Here is a 26,208-nt window from a genome sequence, read left to right as displayed (position 1 = left end):
AACAACTCTGTACCATGCTTTGGCATCTCAACTGATACAGAGTAAAAACATCAGCTTCCAAGATTAATTTTCCAGTCTTCTATCAAGTTCTTCTCTAACTTCAGACTATTAAAAAAATAAAATTAAAAGGAGTGGGGATTGTGTAGATCGAGGTATTAGTAACACTCCACATTTGAGTGGGTTATGGCAGGAACATCTGTGACTTCAGTGTGACCCATTCACCTGCTACGCTTGCCTCCATGGAGTCAGAAATGCTTACTGTTGGCCAGCAGGCTCAGCAACCTCGCCAAGCCAAAAGATAGTTTTTCCCTTTCCTTAAATGAATACTGTCATAAAACAGGTTTATGTCTCTTGGCAAATGCTATCTAAAGAATATTCAGTGTCTCTCCAAAGCCTTATTTGATATTTAATAAATTTACTTGCTAACTCCTTACACAGAAACTCTCCCTGGTGAGCAGAGAACTAAATGATCCATGTGCATGCTAAAGAGTTGCTTTGCAGAATGGGATTCTGTGGTCAGAGAATAATCACTTAACAAGTATTGCCTCCAAAAAGTTTTCTTTTTTAAAAGCAAAAATATGACTGTGCATTCATAAACACTAGAAAGTTACACAGCTTTTAATACTTGTCTCCACAACATGAGGGTGAATTTTAACTGCTAGCTCAGTCACTACAGTGGGAATTCACTCTCTCATACTTCTTTCCAAGCTTGACTTTTAAGTAACAGTACTATGGTAGTTAGAACATAACGAAATATAATAACTTTTAACATCATCTCACCCTCTGTAACATTAGGGATCTAGTCCTAATATATCTTTCCATTCTAAATCAATCCAAATCCCAAACCCTCCTAAAGCAAAATAAATCCCAATAGAGCCACCACAACTGCTATTCTTATGACAGACAGGGCAAATGCAAAGAAGGAATATGCTCCTGGTTTTCCTCTGTAGCTACCTGCTGAATTTGTTTTCACTAAATATTGTTTTCACATTATATGGGTGCACTATCAAGACAGTGATAATACAGATACAATATGGATTTTTTTAAAAAAAATTAAATAAGAGTTATCAAACTATAGGGTTTCATATCTGTTCTTGTGGATGTTTCAGAAATAACTCTCAAACATCAAGCCTTTTTTGGAGAACTTCTGCTACTACTTAGTCTAGCGACAATTTCATGATTACCCAATGTAAAAAGCAAACTCTTAATCTGCAAATTCACTTTGGGTTCTTTTTACCAATCAAGATAAGTGTCCCTGAGGACACTTCAATGATAGAACTGTTGAAACAGAGCCATTTGCTGGCTTTCTATTCAAAAACACAGCTGAAACTTCAAAAGCAGTTGCAGGCCAAAGATTTAAAAAAATCCCAAGACAGAAATCTAAGGGAAGGATTTAATCAAAGTCAAGATAGTCAACCATTTCAAGTTGGAGGATTTGGATGATTAGGAGAAACTGAAACCCTTCCCTTTGTTTTCCTTCTTTGACCTTTCAGAGAAACTGAAACCCTTCCCTTTGTTTTCCTTCTTTGACCTTTCATGCATTTTGTATCTGCTCTGAAAAAATACCAGCAGCAAGATTCCCTCTGCTGTGGCACCCATCTGATCCTCCAGACATTAAGACACAAGAAGGGCTAGGCACTTGCTCAGAATAGGAAGTATCAGGTCACCCTGTAGAGGTAGTTTTCTGTCCTCCCCCACACACGCTGTTCTGCTTCCAAAATAGTCTCATACACAGAATGTCTGAATGTGTCTCAGGACAAGCTGTAGTCTGAGTGACGTGTCTCAGTTCCCAGTAGTGACTCATCAAAATTGCCTATAAGGGTTGTAGCATCTTGCATCAAACTCTATATAAGGGGGCTGTAGGGGCAAAGGTACCCCTTGCATTTGTTTTTGTGCATTGCTTGTTTAAGATGCATTTCTCCACACTTTCCACCCTAATTAGGTAGATTAATGTTAAAACCAACAAAAAAGCATGTACACTTGTGAAGATGGAAAGCTAACACCCATCTCTACCAACAAGATCATTAGGTAGCAATCAAACCTTGTGAAACCAATGGCTGGATGTTCATGTTCATCATTAAGTCAGTGTGATATTTTTGAAGAAGAAAGGCTGCACGTTCCCTAAACGTTTCCCTGAATATTGTGGTAGTCTCATTTTTCAGCTGTTTTAAATCTGAGGTTACACTGCAGTCCATCATTTATACAGTCTCCAAGTGCTATATAAAAGTTGATGAAAGAGACATCATACAGAGTAATATCAAAATTCCAGTCAGCACTAGCATATGTGTAACATTTCAGTGTTTAATTCTATTTTTGAACCATAAAGTGACAATGACCATTTGAAGTGTAGCCCACATACTCCATCAATGAGCCAGAGTAGACCTATGAGTTTCAAATGCCTCACGTCAAAACATCTCCCACACAGAAGAAACACAGAGATGCACAACTAAGGTAATGTGCAAGATAAATTGTAATGCTAGACATTGCCTCCAAACCACTAAATTTCATGACAGATTTATTCTAAAGCAGTAAAATCTGATGTCTAAGCCCAGCATAACAGTGTTCTAACCAATGCTGTGATCTCTGTCAACAGCGCTCTATCAAAGGTGCTGCCCTCACTAAAACACATTTTTCTCAGTCTCCTACTTGGGAAGTTTTCAGCACATCGTTTAAAGACTCCTGACTGATTAAGGATCTTGCAAACTGTGGTTGCATCAGAACAGAAGCAGGAGGAAACTGGCACAGGCTTTCAAGCCACTCTTAAGCAACAGTTAAGTAGCAGGTCTCCAGCACACTCAGCTTTCATTAAGTTTCCAAAAGTTCATGATGCCTCATGATTCCCCTAGCTAAAGGAGTTAGGAAATTGAGGCCAGTGACTGAAAAGAGCTAAGTTTTTTTAATAATGTGAGCATTATTAGATGCAACACCTAGCATCCAACAAACCAATTATCAAGTATACACTGGATTTAGCTTTTACAGCAAAATCACCTGGCATGTACTGACTGATTCAAGTGGAAAAAAAAGAATTATGAAATCTGATTGTCTAAAACAACTAACAGTTCAATTCATGTATATAAAAAAATCAAAATTAAAGGAAAAATAAAAGAATCTAAAATGTCAGCAAAGATGGCATCATCAAATCTTCCAGATTGATTTTAGGTTTCAACTTCTCATCAAATTAATCTATTTCATAACTTTATACATCAAACAGGATTGCATATTATCTCAAACAGCTCCTTTTTTTTTAGCAAATTCACCACCTTCTTGCATTTTTTGAAGTATAAGCTTTTTGGTTTGTTTACACAATATTCCATTATATTATGATGATGTTAGTCATCATATGATAAAACTGGCAATTGTAGCCTATGTTTTCTAAATAAACAGGAAAAAATTGCCAGATGAGGTCAAATGACTCTGAAAGACAATCGGTCTTTTAAGAAATGTGTTTAGCTCACACATCAAAGGGAACTTGTTCCATTGCAGATGCTTAAACCACCTTTAAGTTACACAGTAAATCCAAATCTGTTCTTTTAGCATTAGCTAGAAAGCACTGTCCTTTTCAAACAACACATTAGTAAAAGTTTAAGATGCAAATTTTAACATTTGCAACTTTCAACTTGGCTGACATTTTGTCCACAAATTTACTCATCCTTCTAATAATTTTATTTTTATTACTTGGGGTGGTTTAATGTCTCTTTAACATAATTTTTTAAAAAGGTATTAAAAAATTCCAGTAATCTAAAAGAATCACACTGATTTTCTACTATAGTAACTACACTGCTTTAATGTCTTTAGACTGTCAAGTGTGAGTAAAGATTAACAGGTAACCAATTAAAGGACAGAGCATGATGAAAGCAACAAATCATAGACTCAGAGAACATTCTGGACTGGAAGAGACCTTAAAGACCATCCTCTGCCCCCAAGTTCCAACCCCCTCTCCTGACACCATCCACCAGAACACACTGCTCCAAGTCAGGGACGTGGCTGCAGTAACTTCCCTGTGCAGCTTGTTGCAGCGCATCACTATCCTCACAGTAAGTAATCCCTTCCTGGTAACTGATCTGATTCTACCTTCTATTATGTAAAAGCCATTCTCCCTTGTCCTACCACTAGCTGCCCTTGCAAAACATCCCTTTCCAGCCTTTGTACGCACCCTTGTCTGTGATACCAGCTTTAGTTTCTCAGCAAAAATCAGAACTTAACATATTAACTCTACCCTTACAGCTAAGTAACTTCCAATAGTTTAGCCGTTGCTTGGATCAAGTGCTCATTATCAGCCTGCACAGATGAAAATAAAGTTAATCACTGAAACTTCAGTCAATCCAGATCTACAACATGGATAAGGGACAAAAACTCTGCTGTACAAGACATTGGAAGAGAGACTGAAATACTGGATTTGTTCATCTGTAGGAAAAGAGACATCTCCTTGTGGTCTTAATGGTCTTCCATTACCTATACAACAGGGAAGAAAAGACAGACAGCCTTGAAGATGCACAGTGGCAGTCTGAGAAGCCACAGCCCAAAGTTACAACATAGAAAATACCAATTAAACATATAAATACAATGAACAGTTATGTAGGTGGTCAAACACTGGACCAAAAACCCAGTGAATCTGCATGTCCATCCTTTGAGATCCCCACAACACAACTGGTCCTGATCCTGCAAAAGTCAAGTCTAGCTGGTTCTGCTTTGAGCAGCTGCATTGCCCCAGACGGCATCCAGAGGTGTCTTGTCATCTAGACTACTTTACAAGCCTCTAGCTTCAGATGGTGATGAAGAGCAGGCTGCAACTGACTTTCCTGTATATTCTCCCCTGTAATGCAAAATGATAACAACATAAAAGAGAGCTTAAATAAAATATTAAAGGACTCAGCACAGCACAAACTTTCTGGAAACTTCTAATAGCTAATCAAATCCCAAGGTCTTGATGAGAGCATGCCATAAACTGTATCACGTTGAGCTTTCTTTCCATTTGCCTACTGACCTTTTCCAACAAGAATACAGGAAATACCTGAAAGGTCATCTGGCATGAGAACCGTAATTTTCTAAAGGATGCAGCCAGGACTACAACATGTAGCCCCTCCTGCTCAGTCAAATGAACGTCTCCTCCCCCCAAATACAACATAAACAAAAGCCTTGGGTGTGCTTAAGAACACTAAGCATTTAAATTGTTTTGTTAAGAAATTCTCTTCCATGCTGTAATAAGACTTCCTAGAGTTAGCTGACTCATTTAAAGAGATTTGTAATATCCTGTGTGTGCAAGTGTCTGAACACATTTGCATCTCAATGGAAGCACACGTGTTACATATAGTACATTATATGCAAGTCTTCTCTACTCCTCTGCACACTCTACATAATCTTCTGCAACGCAGTAATATGCATATACGAAATTCCACTGCAGAAAACCAAAAGAACAAAAAATGAACTGAAATATGACCTCCAAACAGGTAACAGCCACTGTGAGACACAGGATCCTCACATTCACCATTACAAAACCAATCCCTCAGTAAGCCTAACAATTTCTCTGGACCAGCTAAAGCATCCACTGCACTGAAGGTAATACCCCTAAAGGCACTGCCATATGTTCTCACAAGCCTGCACATTGTGATTCACCTTTAACTATGGCAATAAATCAGTGGTACTTTCAGAAAATCTCTTTATGCAACTCACTGTAATTGCCTTACTGGGAAACAATGGATTTTCATATGTTATGGCACAATTTATTTTTTAGCGGTAGGATTAATGAGTGGAAGATCTAGAACTTTTGCTGTAGTTAAAGACAGAGCCACAATATTTAATAGCAAAATTATCAGGAATCAACAAACACACAGACAGTCATTTCATGAGTTTTTAAACACCTCCCTGAGTATCATCTTAGAAACTTGGCATTAGTTTTCCCACATAGCAACAACTTCTTGTTGGTATACATATGTGTATATGCAAAAAAACCTGAATATTTTCCTGGTTTTCTAATGACATACTGTACTAATTCTCTAATTCTCAGTGAAGTTTTATCAAAATGAGCTTGCTCTAAATGTAGATAGCCTTTTTTTTTTTTTTTTTTTTTTTAATAAATCCCTTTTTAAGGGAAGTAATCCCATTACAGCTTTGTGTGTCTCAGTCTGACACACACTCCTAAGGGCTGACCTTCCTGGAGATCCCCCCATTGGCATTTCCTTGCCTAAGTTATTTGCCACCTGAGTGATCTCAGCATTGTCTCGGGGCTGTCCCTCCCCTCCTATTCTAAAGACAAACTGATCAGTTACATCCTCAGCATGAGTGCTACCACACGGCCTTGGATACTCTCATCTGTAGTAGGGGAGAATAACTAAGCATGGAATCACAAATTTCCTTCAGCGGCAAATCCATTTCTTGCTCTTGTGAGGACTTCTGCAAAGGTCCCAAATTTGACTGTCAGTTTGTTCATCCAGCTCATTTTACGCAAATAATTTTGTAAAAAAAATGCATCCCAAAATACATTATAACAGTCTGTCTTTGCTTGTCCTTGAGGCATCAAAGCAAAAAGGAGTTAGAACCTACACAAGGGAATCAGGAACAGCCTCCCATGTTCTTCCCATACTATGGGAAATAGTCATTTGAAAGGTGATCTCACCAGTGGACGTAGAAATGGTGACATTATACACAAAATTATTAAAATACAATACAACAAGCAGCCAAGACAATTTAGCAAGGGATGGCCTAATAGGTATTTTAGAGATGCTTACACATCAAACCCACACACAGTATGGCCAGAGGCATCTCTGTAAGAGTAGTCTACCACTAAGTCTTAAGGAATGTTCAAATCAGCAGCCATGCTTAGACTTAGATTAGCTTTCTGCTCAGCTTTTTACATATTCAGAATAGTAGCTAACACAAACGCTTATGCTCGACATGTGGCAAATTGTCCCCAAATGACATGTGTGCATTTGTCCCCAAGTGACAAAAGGGAAGCTGTTCAGGAACTAATTACCAAGTTCCAACAGAAGCAGGGCAGCAAAGGAGAAGCAACACGGTGTGCCACTGAAAATCTGTGCGCTCAAAAGACAGACAATAAAGACAAAAGGACATTGTGTAGGAAAACAAGTCAAGCACTGTAAGCCTACATATTTTATTACAAGGAACATTAAAAGGAAGCCCTTTCAAGAAGTGTCCTGCTTTCCTTGGCAAAACAAAGGAATTTGTCCAGTGTCCCATAAAAAGAAAAACACCAGTTCCAAACATATACAGACCCTTTTGTGTAGTCTTGCTGAGGCATGCCACAATTCCACAGGTCTTGAGTGTAAACAATCACTACTATTAAAATTTCATCAAGTAAGGAAGAACCCTGTATTCCTAACTTACTTGTCCCATTCAGTGTTGTTGAAAAGTTGTATTCAGGAGCAGTAGCAGAAAGAGCTTCTTACTCTTCCACCAGCTGCACTGCAGAAATTTTGTAAAGTCAGGTACATCCACTAGTCATAATTTACTGCTACACTGACAAGCAGTATCAACAACATCACACCATCATTTCTAGAGGTAGTGTTGGCTGTTCATACTATTCAGAAGAACCTTCCTACTTACTAGTCCATTTCTGTGGCAGCCTATCCTTCCTTATCTTGCAGGCTTTCTGCACCAAGTCATCCATGGATAAATCTATTCCTGCAAAAGCAGATTTTCTATTATTGTCTATGTCTCCTACTTGCATAAATTTTGATAGCATTACGTACAATTCTTTCAGCCTAATACTGGCAATTCTGAAGTTGAATTCACTGTAGAAATCCAGGAAATTTACAGTGTGATTTTCTGAGTGTCAAGTCTGGTGACCTTACCAAAGTAAAACCAAATATTGGAGCTTCTTATGACAAGAAAGCATGATTCTTTGACAGCTGAACAGGAAGCTTTGGTATTGCAACACTGAGCATGGAGATATTTAAGATTCCTCCAGGTTCATGCATTATTGGCAACTTCAGGGACACTGCTTCAGAGTTCCACAAATGTAGTCAGCTTCTACCAAAACTCAGATACACTCAACATCAGTTTTTGGCTATAAATGTGCAGTGACTGGCAGTCAAAGTCAGAATGAAGAGTAAAAAGAACAATGAACATACAGAGTAAAATCAGGTCTTCTGAAGAGCAGCTGGCTGAGAATTTCAAACAGGCTGCATAACAGTACATTATTTATAGCAAATATTTTTCATTTTACTCTTCAGCAAATGGAACCATGTGATATTTAAAAAGACAGAACATAACTCCATCTTCCTAACAACTAGAACTATGAATAGAGAAATTAATAGTAATTTTTGGTAGGAAGATGGATATTGTTCCTAAGTTAAAGAAAAATGCCAACGACCAAGATAAAATATTACTACCACCACCACTCTGTGTTTCATAACCTGAAACAGGACAGGTACCCTTTACTAACACCCAGGTTTTCAGTGGACTATGGTACCTATGCTAATTAAAAAAAAAAAGCTTTGAACCACTGGCTTGGCAGCATGACAGCTGCCAAATCTTGACCATTTTCTATTATTTTAAGAGTTCCCTATGCCACACTGTCATCACGCTACACCACCCAGAAGCACACTTCCATGATCAAGGCACAGAATTTGCAAGAATTTAATTTTCTTCCCAGATTTCCTGCATGGTTTCTATGCCCAAACCTTGCTTAACTATCTCAACAGGTTTCCATGTCCTGTCAATGTCCTTGAACAGAGGCCTTAGAGTAGCCACCTACAACTGTGTAATGTACAGACATTGACATATGCTTCTCAATTGTGTTAGTTTTAGACTAAGGAGAGATGTACACTACAGCAAAATAATTTAGGACAAGAAGTGACTCTGGTTTTCTCTATAACATCATTACAGACAATTTATTAAGTTTTGAAGTTCATTTTAGCACATACTAATAATGCAAATACATTTTCAGTACCATTTATGAATCCAATATTTGTCAAAACTCAAGCGCAAACATTCTCCACTAAAACCACCACAAAGACGTTTACTTTCCAGCTGCAAAGCTAAAAAAAATCAAGGTTCAGCATTATAATGACATTCAACACACCCCCTAAGGGACTACTACATAAAAGTATTGAGAAATTCAAACCTTTCTGCCCTTCTCAATTGTTTCCCAGCAAGGTTTACTTTCAGACCACACTTCTGTGTTCAAAAATTGTATACAGTTCATTTTCCTTTTAAGAAATGAAACCACATTAACTTGCTTGTGGCTGTTTATCTGGGGTAATAGTCAAAGCACAGTCCACATATCGTACTATATTCTTGTCTTAGGCATTATAAAAATAAGTGGCTGCTATGTTTGGTCATAAAAAATACTTTGTCAGTAATAGTCACCCCTGCAATGCCTGCAGAGCCAACATTGCTAAGAACCTAAGCTGAATTCATTCCCTTCTTGGGCATGACCAAATTATTTACTAAATTCCAGGGAGCTGAAGCTGGGGGATTATTCACAGTAAGCTCACTGCACCAGTGTGGGAAAAAGATTCAGCTTGACTCTCTGAACACAGTGGGAGCTTGTAGAGATGGCAACTTCAAATTCAAAAGTCATTCCTTGTCAGAGTCAACCCCTTGATGTACATTTTATTCATCAAAAACAACTCTATGGTAAAACAGGTTTGACAGTCCGAGTGGTCTCAGAGCATCACTCAAAGGGAAAATTTTGCTGGTCATTTAGACGAAAGTTACAAACATACCAATACCAAATAACATCTCACTCCCTTTATCATTTTTCTTTCCTTTTCACTGGGAAATAATGTGAGCTAACTAATTCTGGAACACTCAATTACGTAAAGTGTCATGTAATGTAAGGTATTGCAGGGTACCTGGTCATTTTCCCTATCATAAAGATAGATCAGAGCGGTGTAAGCTCTTCTGTTTTCTCTTACTAAACAAAGTGAACATTATTTACACAGGTGTCTAGTTTAGAGGCAGTGAAAACCAGACAAAGATATTGTAAAACATGATCTTGGTTATATGAAACATGTTACTAGTATACAAGAAGAATAATTTCACTGACTCAGGGGATGATCAAGACACCCTCACATTTGTAAGATGTTACAGCATTTGTTTTGCAGCACTTATGTCAGGTGACTACTGGTCCCTCCAGAAAATCTTATTGTTTTATAATCTCAGTAGGTACAAAAAAGCAGTTTACAATGAACATCTAATAAATTAAAACAAACAAACAAACCAACCTGAACCAAAATCTTGTAATCCAGAATTAGCATCATCCATTTTAAAATCTAGCTAGAATAAATTTTTGCCTTACCATCCAAGATGAGCTGCCTTCAAAGAAAACCATGATGCCATAGAAAAAACATGCCCCATAGAAATTACTAATAAGCATCCAAGAGTATCTTGGCAGTCAGCAGGATCCCAGGGAAGCATCAGGGAAAATGCTCTGGCAGTCAGGTTTTTCTGCAGCAAATTATCCCAAAACACACAAAAAGGAACCCAAAGCAAACAAAAAAACCCCACCAACTAAATAACAACAACAAGAAAACCCCAACAACAGGAAGAAAGCAAAAAAACCCACCATCACCAACAAAACTCCAGCCAACCCCCCCCCAAAAACCAATAAAAAACCCCAACCAACCAACACTGACCAAAAAACAAAAATCAACTAAACAGCAAAATCCCACCCATGACACAACAAATATTTTCACAAATCAGAAAAAACATCTTTGCTATGTAGAAGAACCTGAAATTTACAGACAGCAGAAATCCCCACAGTGTTCAGCTCTTTAACCACCAAGTCAGCTAACACACATCCACATGCCTCAGTCAATTTTTTGTCAGGTTTTATCTAGGTGTGTATGTATGAAAAGGTATGAACTTCCTTTCCATTGTGTTCTCTGTGCAGGAACATTAATCTCCTTTAATAATGGAAAGATTGGCATTTCATTCCTGAACTTAAAAGAGCAGCTGAGTCTCATTGGTGTGAGAAGCATGGCACATATTTTGTTTCTTTAGGGGCGGGACCATGCAAAGGGGCTTCAACTGTATCATTTCTAGTTTTCCATCAGTTTAATCCATGCTTTCATCATGACCACATCTTTTAAAGATTTTTAAATAGTTTTAAAAAGCAGTAGTTAGGTAACTCACACACAAATCTTATTTCTTTATTCCCTGAACTACACACATTGAAGCTTTCTTCCTTCCTCCCCCAAATCTTCCTTTCTTTGCATTATGAAACTCCAAAGTAATTTCATTTTCAAAGTTTAGTTCTAATGTTAAAAAGAGAAGACATTCACTTGATATTCCTCCATGGAGTGTAAAAGGCCTGTAATCTCTTTTGCCTGCTACCCTGTGGATCAGCGTGCCTGTTCTTGTATTGGCATTTTTCCACTCTTCTCAAGTTCAGTAATGCCAAGCTGCTGCCACAAATGCAAGCAATCCGGTACGCTGCATACGTGCATGTGCATGCATGTGCATGTGCGTTTACATATCCCAGCAGACTTCTTTGGAATTGTGCCTGGCAGGATTTATTCTCCCATTTTAAAAGTAATCCATTATTTGACCACCATCTGAGAACTTAGGAATTAAACGGGGTTTTAGTAACTGCAGTACAACAATCTGTATTTAAAGTAACGCGTCCCAAACAGAGTTAAACAGGACATGTCCTATGTAGATTTTACTCTCTTCTTTCAAGAAATATGCTTGAAGTGGATTTTAGCTTGTAAGCCACCTACATTTAGAATATACATCGTAAGAGTAATTTTCTTCCATAAGGAATATACTCTCTTGATACACAGCTCTAATTCCCAGATGAACATAGGCATGTATGCTTTTTTTAGGTGATTTAATCCCTGAAAGCATCAGCTTTTCAGTTTGCAAAACTAGAAAAAGGACCCCAAAATATAAGTTTTATGCAAATATACATAATGAGGAAAAGATTAATAACTACATTTCATGCAACTGTTTTTCTTAAATTGATTTCCCCCCTCTAAAGGGGGAAAATATGCCTTAAGTTTTAGCTTTCGTAGTTTTTAGATTCTGTGCTGTCCAGATGTGCAGCTCTGAGCTATGTATTAACAGAGTACGTAGACAAAACAATCCTTTTCCAGCTTGAGACCAAGGACAACTGTTAAAAGTTTCAGTTCCAAAAAGCACAAGAGTGGACTGAAGAGAAAAAAGAAGGATGGGACTTCATAACCTGCAGGTGTAACTGGACAATTAATTCCAACATGCAAATGGACCAAATCTTAGGAAAGTGTGAGACCTCATGACTAGTTGTCTATTTTGTGACCATTTTGGGTCCATCTTGGGTGTAGCCCTGGCTGGGCTCTTGTGCTGCCCAAGGTATCTCCATTAAGGCCTTTCAATAAATACCAACTTTATTCCTTTAGCTCTGTCTAGTCTCTATTCCAGGTCAGCCTCGCAGACACCAGTTCGACCTCTAAAATTCTATAATTATGGTGTAATCTGCAAATAATATCTATTCATAAATCCTGATGGAAGTATTTTCTTCCATTTTATTCAAATTAGATTCATTTTCCACTATGTCATCCTGTATGCCCCAATTTTTCCATTCTTTCCTAATTTAAGGTCACAGGTTTTGAAGCCACTGATGGACTACCATGCAGCTCTCCAAATAACTTGCCCGACATTTTCCAGTTGTAAAACAAGAATTGCAATGTTGAACCTTCAAATGAGTCAAGCCTGAACTGCAAGAAAACAGAACTCAGCACCAGTGACAGAACTGGGGTTTGGGCGAAGGCGAGACTTGAACCTACTTGGAGCTGTCTGAAGCCAGAATAAAAGAATGCTGAATTTCCAGAGCATTTACCTACACTCAGCAGTCATGACACACTGTCCATGGGAAATGTTTTTACTTTTTAAGTAAGTACAATATTCAAAAGGTCACAACTTCTTTTAACAAACTTGAAGTACAAAGATTTGTGTTACACCATATCCCACTCAGAGAGGTGGATGTAAACCAGAGGGAATGCAGACACTGATAAGCAACAAGCAACAACTATTTCCTCCTGTGCACTGTGATGAGGTGAGCACTGTATGTCTGGTCCAGAGATGGAAAACTCCAGGTGGCTGAACAGTAGAGCATGAAATGCCATCCTATGTCAGCAAAGAAACGCTGGTCTGGGCAAACTTAAAAAGACAAATCACAGTTTGGGCTCAATTAAATTTATCATTCTCTGGAGATATGGCAGCCACATACCAACTTGAAACCATCCTGAGCAGATGAGAAACACATAAATCACAATGTGCCAAAGATAAGGCAAAATTAAAACAGTCTGATTTGAGAGCATCCCAGTACCAAAGCTTATGAACTGTGAACTAGGTCCTTTACCATACACTATCAAGCAGAACATCAAGGGTGGTTATGTTCACCCTGAAAAAGTTATACCACAAACCAGAGAAAAGAAATTAAGACCCTGTCCATGCTAAAGACAACATATTATAAACCCAGACTACTTTCTAAGCCTGAACGAGCTGAATTTTCAATTGCAATAAGAGAGACAATGTAGTTTAAACTATTTTAAAAATTTCATGTGAACCTCATCCCTTTTAATGTCAAGTCACTTTCAGAGCATGAAATATTAAAAAAAATCACTCAGTGTTACACATTCATTTGAGAGAGTAAACACAAAGAGAGATGGTTATCTTTCCTTGGCTAAAGTTAACTACAGCTCTCTTGAGGATACACCCAAGTAACTAAAAAAACTCTCTAAAATTATTTGACAAACAAAAAACACCCAATGGGTTCAGAGAGTTGTTACTTCCCTGAATCTGCATCTGAGTGCAGTTGACAGCTTCAGCTTTTCTGCCCTGCCTCCACTCATCTACTCTCCCCACTCTGTCTCCTGTGGCAGGATATTCACCCAGAATTGCAGCAGTCAGCATTTTAGAGTGATCGGCTAAGCCACTCTGAAGAAACAGGCAAGAAAATAATTACAAGCAATTACCTATTAAAGTCTCTGACTTAATGGATACCTTATAAATTCACGATCTTTGAGAACAGTAAAGAATAGCATTATTGAAATTAAATCAGAACTTTGGTATCATGCACATCTCCTGTGTAAGTAAGTGTCATGACAAGAGCTGCAGAACCAGAGGTTTGAGGAACAGTCTGAAAAAGGAAAACTTTCAGCATTGTGAAATGCTAATGTTGGGAATTGAAAATGCAAGTGCAGGCAAAGATCTCTAAAACAGCAATTTAAAAATACATATTTTTTTAAGTTCCATATTGGTCTTAAGAATTATCACCAACAGAATATCTGAGATCCATTCCAGAAATTTACAATAAAAATACAGTAAGATATCAGCAGAGGAAGCTCCTAATCTCAATACTCCCTTTCAAATCAAAAGCAGTCAAAGCCAAAAGGCTGAACATGTAGCTCCAGGGCAACGACTGACTTCTCTATTTACTAACACAAAGCATACTTTCAAATAGTGTCGGTGAAAGTGCACATCTCTCAGCATAGTCTACAAGGGTGCTTGCAAAACTATCAACCTTTGCTAGGAAGCATCAATTAGTGGAGCTTGTGGAAGCTCTTTTTGTCAGTGACTCATACCACGGTTTTGCTCTTATAAAGGTCTTCTCACTTTGGAGTTTTAAGATAAATAAGAAACAAGAAATACAAGGGCTCTGGCACTGGTGTCCGACCAACAAATAGCACAATCTACTTCCTGCCCATGTTTAAGTGGAAAGCCTGAGCTCCGTGGAGCCTGCAGATATTAAAAGAATATTACAGCCTTCTCCAAGTATGTTGATAATGGCAAGACACATTATCATCAGCAGAAAGCTGGCATAATTCTTGTTTCCAAACTCCTTCAAAGAGTTATTTTCCATGTCATCAACTAGTATCATATTAAGTAAATAGCATCATGAATGAAATGAAAGGCTAAAAATTTCACAGCCATAGTAAAAGAACATAAAATATTCAGTTAATTTTCATTCAGGTATTTATACATAATCAAAAACACTTCCTTTGTTTTCTCTGTAAACAGTTTAATACTTTAACATCTCCAAAAATATTTTAAGATGTGTAGTGGCTAATTTAAAGGTAAAAGAAATATCTAGAGCAGCTCTATCAGGTGGAAGTCATACAAGCAGTTCAGGTTTGATAAATAAAAGCCAAGAATTTGCTGCTTTTTTGATTCTCCCCCTGTGATAAGGTGTTCCCTCAAGCTACGTCTAACAACAGCACTAAATAGGAAAAAAGAAAGAATTTCAAGCCTCTAAACTGGCAGCTCAAAATGTAACTCAGAAGGATAACTCTGAAATCTGAGGGCTCTCTCAGGTTGTCATCTTTTACATGAGTCTTTCCTAGGATTACTGAATGCGGTAGAATGATTGAATTTACTGAAAAAAAGAGCTTGAGTTCAGGAATTTTAAACTGGAAGCTGCACTTGCACAGAGCAGTAGTACTGAACACAGAGCCTGAACCGGTACTTCAAGTAGCAAGGTGTTCTGTGTGCCTGCTGGGGGGTTGATTCATTCTGCAGTTATAAAGCACATAAAGGTGCCTTATGAATGTTTAATGAATGAATGTTTAACTCTCCTTTTTAAGAGTTGCATAAATTATAGTGTAGGTGCATCCTCAGCTGTATCTATGACTCCTTCTCCAGAAAGGAGGCTAGGGCTGAAAATATCCATCCGTGGATAATTTCCTTAGTAACCGGAGTTAAGATAATTTATGTCTTCTGAACCATCCAGCATTCAGTTACACAGCAGAATGTGCAGGGATTTTTCCTGCTTCTCTTTTAAGACTGGCCTCCCCACTCTAAATACCTACCTATCAATCTTCTTTCATATATCAAAAGAGACACTAAACAAACTTCACTTTCCAAACCACTTTAAACAGTTATGGCATAGCATGCAACAAAACTCTAACAACCCCTTGACAAAACACAGAATGGAAATAATCTAAACAAGATACAAGCAACAAAACATCAACAAATTAACTAGGGAAGGAAGCCTGGAGCCAGAAGTAAGAGAGCATAGTTTATTCTTTTGTAGAGCAATAATTTTACTGCAAGGTCAAAGCAAACTGAAAAGCTCAGCTGTACTGAGCTTTGGCCCAAGTCAGGTGGGAGTGCACCAGATCATAACCAAAGGCGTCTCAGACCAAAAATTAACTTTGCAAGTTAAAAATGGACAGACCAGGAAGAAAGCAGGATAGGAAAACAACAGATTCCTGGTGTAGGCAACAAGCTTAGCCTAAGAAAGAAAGCGTGGACACATCCTCTAAAAACCTGCAAGATTTCTAAGCTTCTGTTATCAAGCAATACACCTGGTAGTGGAAATTTGGCAGAGTTTAGGGAAACACAGCAGTGGATGAGATGATAGCACAGAGGAAGCATGTGAAAAATTACTGATCTTGGACTAGGAAATAAAATCAGCTTACAGAACCTAGAAAGGATATCAGTGGGAGGTGTAAGAAAACGTACAATCACAGAAAGTGCTACTTTTCCCAAAACAAAGGTCAGATCATAAGAAACTGAATTCAGGCTACCTAAACCATCAAGAAAATCGGGACATAGTTATTAATAGATTAGTATCTCCTCCTTGGTATCACAAAAACAGATTATGAAAGCAACTAGTTGTCTGAAGTCTTCATTGTGATAATATGTATTATGAATAAAAAAAAAAAAAACCAAAACCCCAAAAAACTTAGAGAGTGATACAAGAACACTCTCCCTTGACTTTTGTTTGGATTCTACTGTGGTAAAAACCTCAGGCGATCAAGAAGCCACCACAAGGAACATGCTTTCTTCAGCTGCATCCCTAATTAGTTTTGTTGCTTTGAAAACCTGCTTTCTTCATTTTATCACTCTATTACAGAGAAGCTTAGAGACCCAGCTTCCAACATGTGCCTTTGGTGATGGTGAGTACTGCCCTTTTGGATATACCAAGTGAAATATTTAGCAACCAAAGTAATATTTAGGGGAGAGAGAGCAGAACACTGCTTTCCAAGACAGGTGTTTTATTTCACAGTAGCACAGTGCATCCAGTTAGCACTGACAAAAGACTAAAAGCTGTGTCAAGATACAATTCACTAAAAGATGATGGTAATGCTTGAACACTATCTTTGATTTAAGGACCCACAAAGAACACTAGTATATAACTGCAACACTGCTGCTGTTCTGCTCTGGGGTATGCTGTGAAATTCACAAAGTAATGTGTTCTTATTGTCCTTCCATAAAAGTGACTGAAAGGACTCATGCATGTACAGTTCTCATGTTAAGTGCACTATGGCTGAAAAGAATACAGATGCTGTATTTGACCATTTCAAAGGTAGTGTGCTAGAATTTTGCAGCAGAAAGCGAGGACAATTATGGCATCCTGGATTTCAAGACAGAAGGAAACACCTTAGCTCAATGAATGCTAAAAATACCACATAAATCAGCAACTATTAAGAATTTTTTTTTTATTTCCCCCTCTAGCAAGGAGGGGTTAACATTTATGTCACTATCCATGACATTAAAGGTGCCTCAGATATCAGCATCTGCCAAAGATATTTAGAAAAAAAATAATTTCAGAACACGTCCCCTGGCAGAATAACGGGACCTAGGAGACACAGGGGAGAATAGAAGCAGGTTACTACTGCTTGCAGTGACAGGCAAGTTCCCTCCCAGACTGCATCACCTTCCCAAGTGCCCTTACACAACAGGCATGAGGCCCTGGAACAGGATGGACAGGCAACTGATCATGTGGATAAGAGTTTCCTGCTGTGTTGATCCTCCTTTCTCTGCTGAACAGTGACAAGGGAACACATGAAGAAGCATCAGGGAAAGCTTGGGCTGGATATAGGAAAAGATTCCTCACCAGAGGGTGACTGGGCACTGGAACAGGCTCCCCAGGGAAGTGGTCACACCAGCACCAGCCTGACAGAGTTCAAGAAGCACTTGGACACGCTGCTGAGCACACAGAGTGAATTCTGGGGCTGTCCTGCACAGGGCCAGGAGTTGGACTCCATGATTGTTTTGGGTCACTTCTGACTCACGATATTCCATAATAAATATAAGTTTAAAAATAGAAGGAACATTTTAAACATTGATCAGAACAGCAAGCAAATTAACCTCCTACTTTCAAGGTCTGTTTTGAGAGGCTGGTGGCTGTTGGTGCTGCAACAAGACTATATTAGTCCTTCCACAGAAGAAGGCCACTCAACATGTAATGACTGAACATGAAATGGCTGGGACACTTCGGCAAACCATGATGCAGGAGTTAAAACAAAAGAAGGCACATGAAAGGAATGAGACTGGGCAGATAGGCATTTCTCCTTAGAAACTGAGCTCAACAGACAAATTGAATGCACAGCAGGGATCAGACACATAATTTTCATCCAAGTTTGCATTTTTCACTCAGTTTAGATACAATGGGGAAATATGTAACAGTATTTTGAGACTAAAAACTAGCGTGTTTTTCAGCAAGTCTGTTGCACATGCAAGCACACATCTGCAGAAACAGGGAAAACTGCTTATCACTTGTCTCATTTATCAGACTCATTTGCCTCAGAGTTACAGTACATGCTTTGCTATTTGTCAGAAATGGAAAACATTCCTGCACTTACTCAGAGGTTTAAACATCTGATTAAACACTCCACTTAGTGCAACGGAGCATGGCAGAACAAGTGCTGTACAATACAGCACAGCAAAATGAGATGAGTAACTGCAGGGCAAGGACAACTAAGTTCCTTTCATCAAGCATGCCAAGAAGGGCACACATCTCTTTTTTTGAGACATATCCTGAAGGATTTTGGCACTTCGCAACAAGCAAGTCTCCTACAAGACTTGAAAGGCACATTTCAGAAACTAGGTTAGGGCTCAACAAAATGCTATTACTATCTCAAACACAAGGAAGGTTTTGATTATCAAGCCAATGCACAGTATCAGCAGAAACATAGTGGGTTGCCTCCCTTTCCTCCACTTTCCACATACAATCACCACCTCCTTCATGAATCATTACTCACAGACCACTCTACTAACATATGTGGATTCCCTGGGCAGTAACTTAAACAGATCATAGAACTCAAGTCAAGATGTTGCAAGGACTGAGCCTTGGGATTCTCAAAAACTAACAGATTATGCCATTTTGCTATCTGAAATACTTTGAACTGTCACATCTTATTCAAATATATGTTCAAAAACAGAGACAAATAACTTTGGCTCTATATAGGTACAGCTTAGCATTTTAAAGGATTACATGGTATTCAAGCAAGAGAGGAGGATCACAGCTTCCCATGCTGATATCTCAGAGTTCATCTCCCACAACTCTGCTTGACTGAGACTGAAATAAAGTTGCACTCACTAGTTCAAAATGTTAATGGTCATACTTTAATATTTGTATGCCATCAGTCTGGCTTTCAGGCGTTGTGCAGTGACAACACCTAATGTGAGGTGCTTTTATTCAATCCTTTAGTTTCCCTAAAGCAAAGTATTAGCAGCTGAGCATATTAATGTGAGGTTTCTTTATTCACTCTGGGTTTCTCTTGCTTACCAGCAATACTACCAGCAGTAACTGGGGTTTTTTTAAACATATTTATAAAACTATTATATGACCACTGTCACTTCTATATAGAATACACAGATATATTTCTATTAGAAATGACAGTGCTTTTAGCTTGATCTGGATGTCACATCATACAATGATCTTACTCACAGTCCTAACCACATTCCTGGTTAATTCAACCTTCATACAGGAAGAATTTCTTCCAACAGCACTGGACTCAGAAACACACTCTAAAGGTACTTAAAAATATATGAAAACAAAGAATATTTCTGTATTTTCTGTTTTCCTAACATATGCTTTAAAATTTTCTTTTATCTAATCATTTGCTGTGTACTTTTTCACACAACAGTCATTTTAAATTATATTTTTAAGAAAGTATGTATAATATGAATGCATCCCTTCACTCTTCAAAGATTTAATCTAAAAACTAACCTAAGAGTCAAAGATTAAATCCTTTTTTAAATAAAGGTGTTGAAGGACTGGATTTCACTTTGGATTTTTTAATGTAATCATTTTCTTCTACTATCATTGTCTAACCACACCCAAAGGCAGGCCTTAAGTCACACAGAAGTGAGGACATTTGCACATCTCCACTAAAAAGGTATTTACTCTAGAAAGACAGTTTACATATTCATCACCCTTTTCCCTTTCCCTCCTTTTCAATTCCAACAGATATAGGCTCTTTCCAAAGACTTTGGATAGATTTGATGTCAAGGACAGGAAAGCGACAGTAGTTCAGAATGGACTTTTTTTGATCCCCACCAAGGCAGGTTATCAGTTAACTGCTTAATTCTCACCAGGCCAAACAGCCTTAATTAAAAAATAAAACAAATGTAACATAAGAAAACTAAAAAATGTGAACAATTTAGTTAATTATATAAAAACAAGGCAGTACCGATATTTATACTTACAGGCTGAGGCTGTTCTGCAATGCAGCAGTTGAAACACAACCAAAACTCACTCATTGTTTACAGTCTGAAGTGGGAACACAGATGAAAAGCAGGACTCAACCTTTGTAAGTCTGTGTGCAGGTACTTCGAACAGGTTTAATTTTAATGGCTCCAATGTGAAAATCTTCTTTTCTGATGAGCTCTTCTCCAAAGACAAGTCAGTCCCAGGACAAAGAACTTGAAGGCAAAAAGTTATTGTAGAGTCTTCTTCCAAAAGGTTGATCCCAGCACCATAGAACTATTATGTATGCTTCTTTGGTCCCTAGCGTTACGTGAACCTGAAAACAGAAGTACATTAATCAAAAAGAGAGAATACCAAGAATCTCAAGGTCCAAGCCAGCTACCCACACCACTGATTTCTTGGTAATACCCTGAATCACAGATTGAAAGACATTAATAAACAAGTCATACACTTTTTTCTACAGTGACTCCCAGAAATGGCATATACCATAAATCCATTTACATTCCAGCTTTGGTTAGGTGAAGTGATATCAAGAACTGGCATCCAATCTTTCGGCAGTCATCCTGGTTTGTTTCTAACTTTCAAACGTCATTTCAGAAAATGATAATTACCCATACACATGTTTATCTTCTTAGAGAATTGTGCCTGTAAACACATTATACTTCCTGAAGCATAGATACTTCTCATCATACACTCACAGTGTGAGATTTAAATGGTATTTAACCTCAACCCTGTTACACAATTGTCAATCAAAGGTATGCTCTCGTAGATGTTCAGGAAACACATACAGTTCTGTTTATAGAATACTTGCAAAATGGCTGGACCTGGTCAACACAATGTATTTTCTTTCCTTCCACCCGCTTTTATCCTATGCTACAGTTGACTTCAAAATAGGGTATTAGTTGTGGACCTTGAAATTGTTTCCTTAAACCTCTATAACTCCTCAAGTGGAACAAATGAGGCTCCAGATTCCAACCATTCCTTTGCTCAAATTATGCGCTTGTTGGTAAACCTCCATTCTGGTTTGTTTCAGTAGGAGTGCAATAAAAATTCCTGTGAGACTTCACTTATCTTGCCGCACATCATAAACTTTACTTGCACAGAAAGTGAGGTAATGAATATTCAGAAGTTTTTACAGGCATACTTCTTAATAATTCTTTATACAACTGCATCTTCACTCACACCGATGTTTGCACAACAACACAATTTCTATTTCTATGCAATTCCTCACAGCATGAAGTTCTTTGGAGGCTCCATGCATGTATCACACATTCTGTGGCAGAGCATCTCCACTTTGCTTCCACCTTCATTAGCTCTGTCCCTCATTTATTACATCCGTGCCAAGTCACTGCACTATGTGGCCATGACTAGCCATGTACTTTCCACAACTGCTGTCTACAACACGCACAAAAAGAATGCAGCAGAACCTTTTCCATCTCCAAAGCTTTTGGGAAGCTCTCACACTTCTTGGCTTTTAAGACACTATCTGAAGCTCTTTGAGAAAAAAAATGCATGGTTCAGTAATAACATCTAAATAGCAAAATCACATCTAAAGTACTCCTGCCTCCTAGCTTTGAAAACTGAACCGATACTGTCAAAATTAGGTTTATCGGCCTGTTTCTGACATTCCTTGCTTAAAGATCAGAACAGGAAGGGGGGCGGGGGGGGAAATATGATTTGCTAGGTTATCCTATTGCTAACACCATATAAAACAAAGCAACTTTATTAAACAGGAGACCTTGAGGGCAAGAAGGAAATCTAGAGAAGGAAACCGAAACCCTGGTCTGACAAATATACTCCTATAGAACCTTTTGCTTGTCAGGCACTTAAAAAAAAGGTCTTGGAACAGTGCTAACATGACACATTTTCACTACTTAAAAGATGGTTTTCCTCTTTTAAAGATCACCATCTAAATCTCATGAATGAATCAAGAAATTGCAATAAAACTCAGGTTTCAACAACCAGTAGTATGAAGCCCAAGAATGAAAATAGAAGTCTCTACAGAAGTTCTCACTCCAGACTTAGGTGGCTTCACACCCATTTTCTCAGTTATCCTGGTGACTGAAAATTTCATTAACATTAAATAGCAAGAGTAACAAAGACCACCTCGACAGAAAAATACTCTGCTGTTCTCTACAGGCTCAGAATTTGCATGCCACACAATTATTTTCTAAATTTGATTCAGTATGTTACAAAATCACAAGTAAAACACAGTTAACTCCTGCTAAGCATGTAACATTTGACAATTCTAGTCCGATGTTTGTACAGCTTATGTCCCCTTAAGAGCTGGTTGATTTACTTCTAAGACAGGTGTGAAGTTGTTCTGAAACACAGCAATGCCTCCTCAGTGCTAACTGTTCAGATTATGAGGAACTGAGAAATCAAACACTCAAAGTTAGCATTTTGAAGTTTGATATATTCTAAGCTGCTAGAGCAAGGAATGGATATTGTACAGTCAGCTTTTCTTGCTCTACAAGTACCCCAATATTCTGATTTGTGACTGCTAAAATTATGATACTTGTTGCTTCCTTACAATCTCTTTCTGACTAAGTCCAGAACTGACATACCAAATTCTTGTTCTCACGGAGGGTTAACTTTGATCCTCCTGTTACACCCAAGTACAGAAAACATACTCTGAAGGGCTGGGAGATTCCTTTTGTTGCTCTGTCTCTGTGTTTGTTCACTGACAGCTGGCACACTCCTCCAGCTCACTGCAGCCCCCAGCACTCTGCAGAGCTGAAGCCCTGGGAGCAAACCTGAAGGGCTTGTGTGGGCACCTGTGAGCCTGGAAAGCTCTTCCTGGTCACAGAATACCCAAGGGCACAGAAGTCTTGCTCTACACAGCTGCTTTCTGCATGCAGGACTTGTGACCTCTAGGACAGTCAAAACTAACTCCCTGTCTTAGATCTAAAGCTTTCAAATGACAAATCCAAGCTAAAGATTGTAAAGAATAATCTCTGATTACATGTTTATTCTTGAAAAGGCATTTTTAGTTCTATAGCCTGTAAAGTGCATTTGCCTTTAATTTGGTAGTTCCGCAACCACTAACATTTTTTCAATCTGTTCATTTTTTATTAAAACACACAGCTGACATATCAGTATGTCTGGAGAAAACTGACATTAACTGCACCTCTTAAAAGGCAAACAAGTCCTTAGCAGTATTTTTTAGAGCTCTGGAATTTCATACGTCTTCCCAGTCTGCTAAAAAAATGATTTTTTACAGGAATCAAGTTCATATGAATATCAGGTATAAATCTGTTGCACCAATATGGAAAGAAAAAGCGATTAAGCTGAAAGCAAAAAGGTGCATTGGTGCTGTGATGTTAATGACAACACTCTAAAACTTCTCTTACGCTGTTAGTTGCTTGTTTAAAGAAGTTAAACCAGGAAGTTAAAGAAGTTGAAGCAGGAAAATTCTACTGTTCTTTTCCAAATTATTGGTTATAAAGAAAGAAAGAAAAATCATAGTGGCCTACAGCTTCCAGTCAGGTAACTATGTAATATTAGCACACTAGCAATCTCATGGGAAATTGCTCCTGCAAAACTTGCAGGTAGGAATTGCACCCCAAGCCTAGCTGCAATTAATGAGGTCTCAAAATACAAGCAGTATTTCCCTCCTTTTTCATAGGATTAAGATCTGAGTCACAGAACCATATAATCGTCTGGATTAAAATGGACTTTACAGATCATCTTTCGTTCCAGCCTCCCTTCCACAGGAACACCTTCCACCATCCCAGGTTTCTCAGGGCCCCATCCAACCTGGCCTTGAACACTGTCAGGGATGAGGCATTCACAACTTCTCTGGGCAACCTGTGCCAGTGTCTCGTCACCCTAACATGGCATTGTTTGCAGTATTGCTGCATTTGTCTGTGCAGACCTGTCAGATGAAGAGCACAACAGAGGCTGAAGAACACACTTCACAGGAACAGCTCTGCCACCCTTTGGTTTTGCTCTTTGCTCAGTTTATGGTGCTCAGAGTGGCAGAACACTGTAGAGCTCACATTGAAAAGACAAGACAACTATTCTGTCTGAACCAGAAATTGGTGAAAGACCAATCTGTTTTTCCCATGTAAACTTTCTGAACTCTGAATGCAACTTAATTTTAGAGTGTATGATTCACATTACAAAAACACACAGGATTATCATGCTGAACAACTTTGCTGCATCTTAATGCTTTTATACCTTAGTTATGATATCAATTTCATAACTTTTATAGAAATTCTAAATATAAAGAAATCAAGATTTAAAAAATAATACATTATTTAAAATTTAAAGTGAAACACCAAAGAGGCAATTTTCTTCACTCTAAGGTTTATTCCACAGTGGCTGTTCTAAGGCAGAAACCAAAACTACTGCTTATTCTTAAATATCAGTCATAAAGTCAAGAAGTGCAAGCACTGCATTAATGATTTGTGGGCAAAGCATATTTTATTACATTATCACCCAATTTTCTTACTCAAGTAGTATTAGCTTTTCAGTGAGAAATGTACAGAGCAGGAAAGGAGGAAAGGTGTTGTGATGCACTAAATAGCTTATTTAGTTGTTGTTTTGCACTGGGTGATTGGGAATTTGTAAAAATAAATAAATTAATTAAACTGAGTAGTTTTTATATTGCACTATGGAGTTATGTCATATTGGTCTATTCCACACACCTTTCCCCTCCTCCCTAAGTCTCAGGTGTGATGGGCTCTCCCTGACCTGCTCCCCCCTCTCCTCACCTGTGTCCCATTGGATGTGGCTTCCCAGTTCCGCCCCACCCCTTTCCCAGAGGGGACCAGGAGATTCCTACAGAAAGGTAAACTAAGACATCAATTTTCCCTCTGAGCTTTTCACATTTATTGATATAGAACAGGATAGACAGCATTTACCTTAATTGATGCAAACAGGAATATACAATACGCTGTGGAGAATCAGTTAGAATAAAACTATTTATTAAATATACAGCTTGAGAACAGCCTGGTCTTTTTAAAAAGGCATCCTTTGAAGGGTGAATTTTCTATATCCTTTGACTGTGTACTGTTCACTGTGGCTTTACACAGGAAATGTGGTAACAACGCTCTTTGACAATCACTTGAAACAAATAAAACCACAGGAAGAAGAAAATAAAAATTACAGAAAAAAAAAATCTGAATTCAACTAGGCTTGCTCCAAAGCTCAAAGTACTATTTAAGAAGAATGGGGGAAAAAGGGTTAAGAAAAAAAAAAGGCAAATCATGAACAAAAATCATGCCATGCCATGGTATGTCATAACACAACATGATGTGCCGTAAGAAGCACATGTAGGCACAAAGTCACGACCAAGCCCACTACTAGCATTTTAATCTCAAGTACTTAAGAAAGAAACCTTCCAGTTAGTCTTCCTATATGAGATTTATCCTACGATAAATAGATTTATTCTATGGGTATTTTGATTTAGTTGGGGTTTTTTTGCCTTAAAGGCTTTGAAAAACTATAATTTCTTTCCATCCTGCAAGCTGTAACTAGAAAATTGTCATCTCTGAGTGCATTTTTGAGACTTCTTTCACATTTTGCACCTTAAATTTCTATTGTAGCCACACTATTTCCTCTTGATGATGACTAAATAAAGTCATGTGGCAACTAGAAATGAGGGGAGGAGAGGACTAAGGTGTGTTCATTTACATACACTTACAGCTGTAGCAACCAGAGGAGACCCTCCAGCTCTCAAAGGAAGTGAGAGGTGTTTATTCATTCGCCAGTCTAATTTTTTGAAATAAAACAATCTACAAGAAGCAAGAGGTTTTAAACAAAGACAGCCTACAGATAAAGTTGCCTCCATTCATGAATTTGATACCAAAAACTTTATC

At 38.2% G+C, this 26,208-nt stretch overlaps 1 protein-coding gene across 3 annotated transcripts in view; it reads right to left on the bottom strand.

Moving 5' to 3' along the window:
- CDC42SE2 (CDC42 small effector 2) overlaps positions 1–26,208 on the bottom strand; it is an 80,738-nt gene that overhangs the window by 12,908 nt on the left and 41,622 nt on the right. For all 3 annotated transcript variants that reach the window (XM_030258881.4, XM_030258882.4, XM_030258883.4), the window contains exon 4: positions 20,383–20,699. In XM_030258881.4, coding sequence (XP_030114741.1) covers positions 20,383–20,436 — 54 coding nt within the window. In that variant the 5' untranslated portion in view covers positions 20,437–20,699. The remainder of the gene's footprint in view (positions 1–20,382; positions 20,700–26,208) is intronic.

This window comes from Taeniopygia guttata, chromosome Z (genome assembly GCF_048771995.1).
Source record: "Taeniopygia guttata chromosome Z, bTaeGut7.mat, whole genome shotgun sequence".
In the NCBI taxonomy this organism is placed as follows: domain Eukaryota; kingdom Metazoa; phylum Chordata; class Aves; order Passeriformes; family Estrildidae; genus Taeniopygia; species Taeniopygia guttata.
Note: the sequence above shows the minus strand (reverse complement) of the source record. Positions and strands in the feature narration are given on the sequence as shown.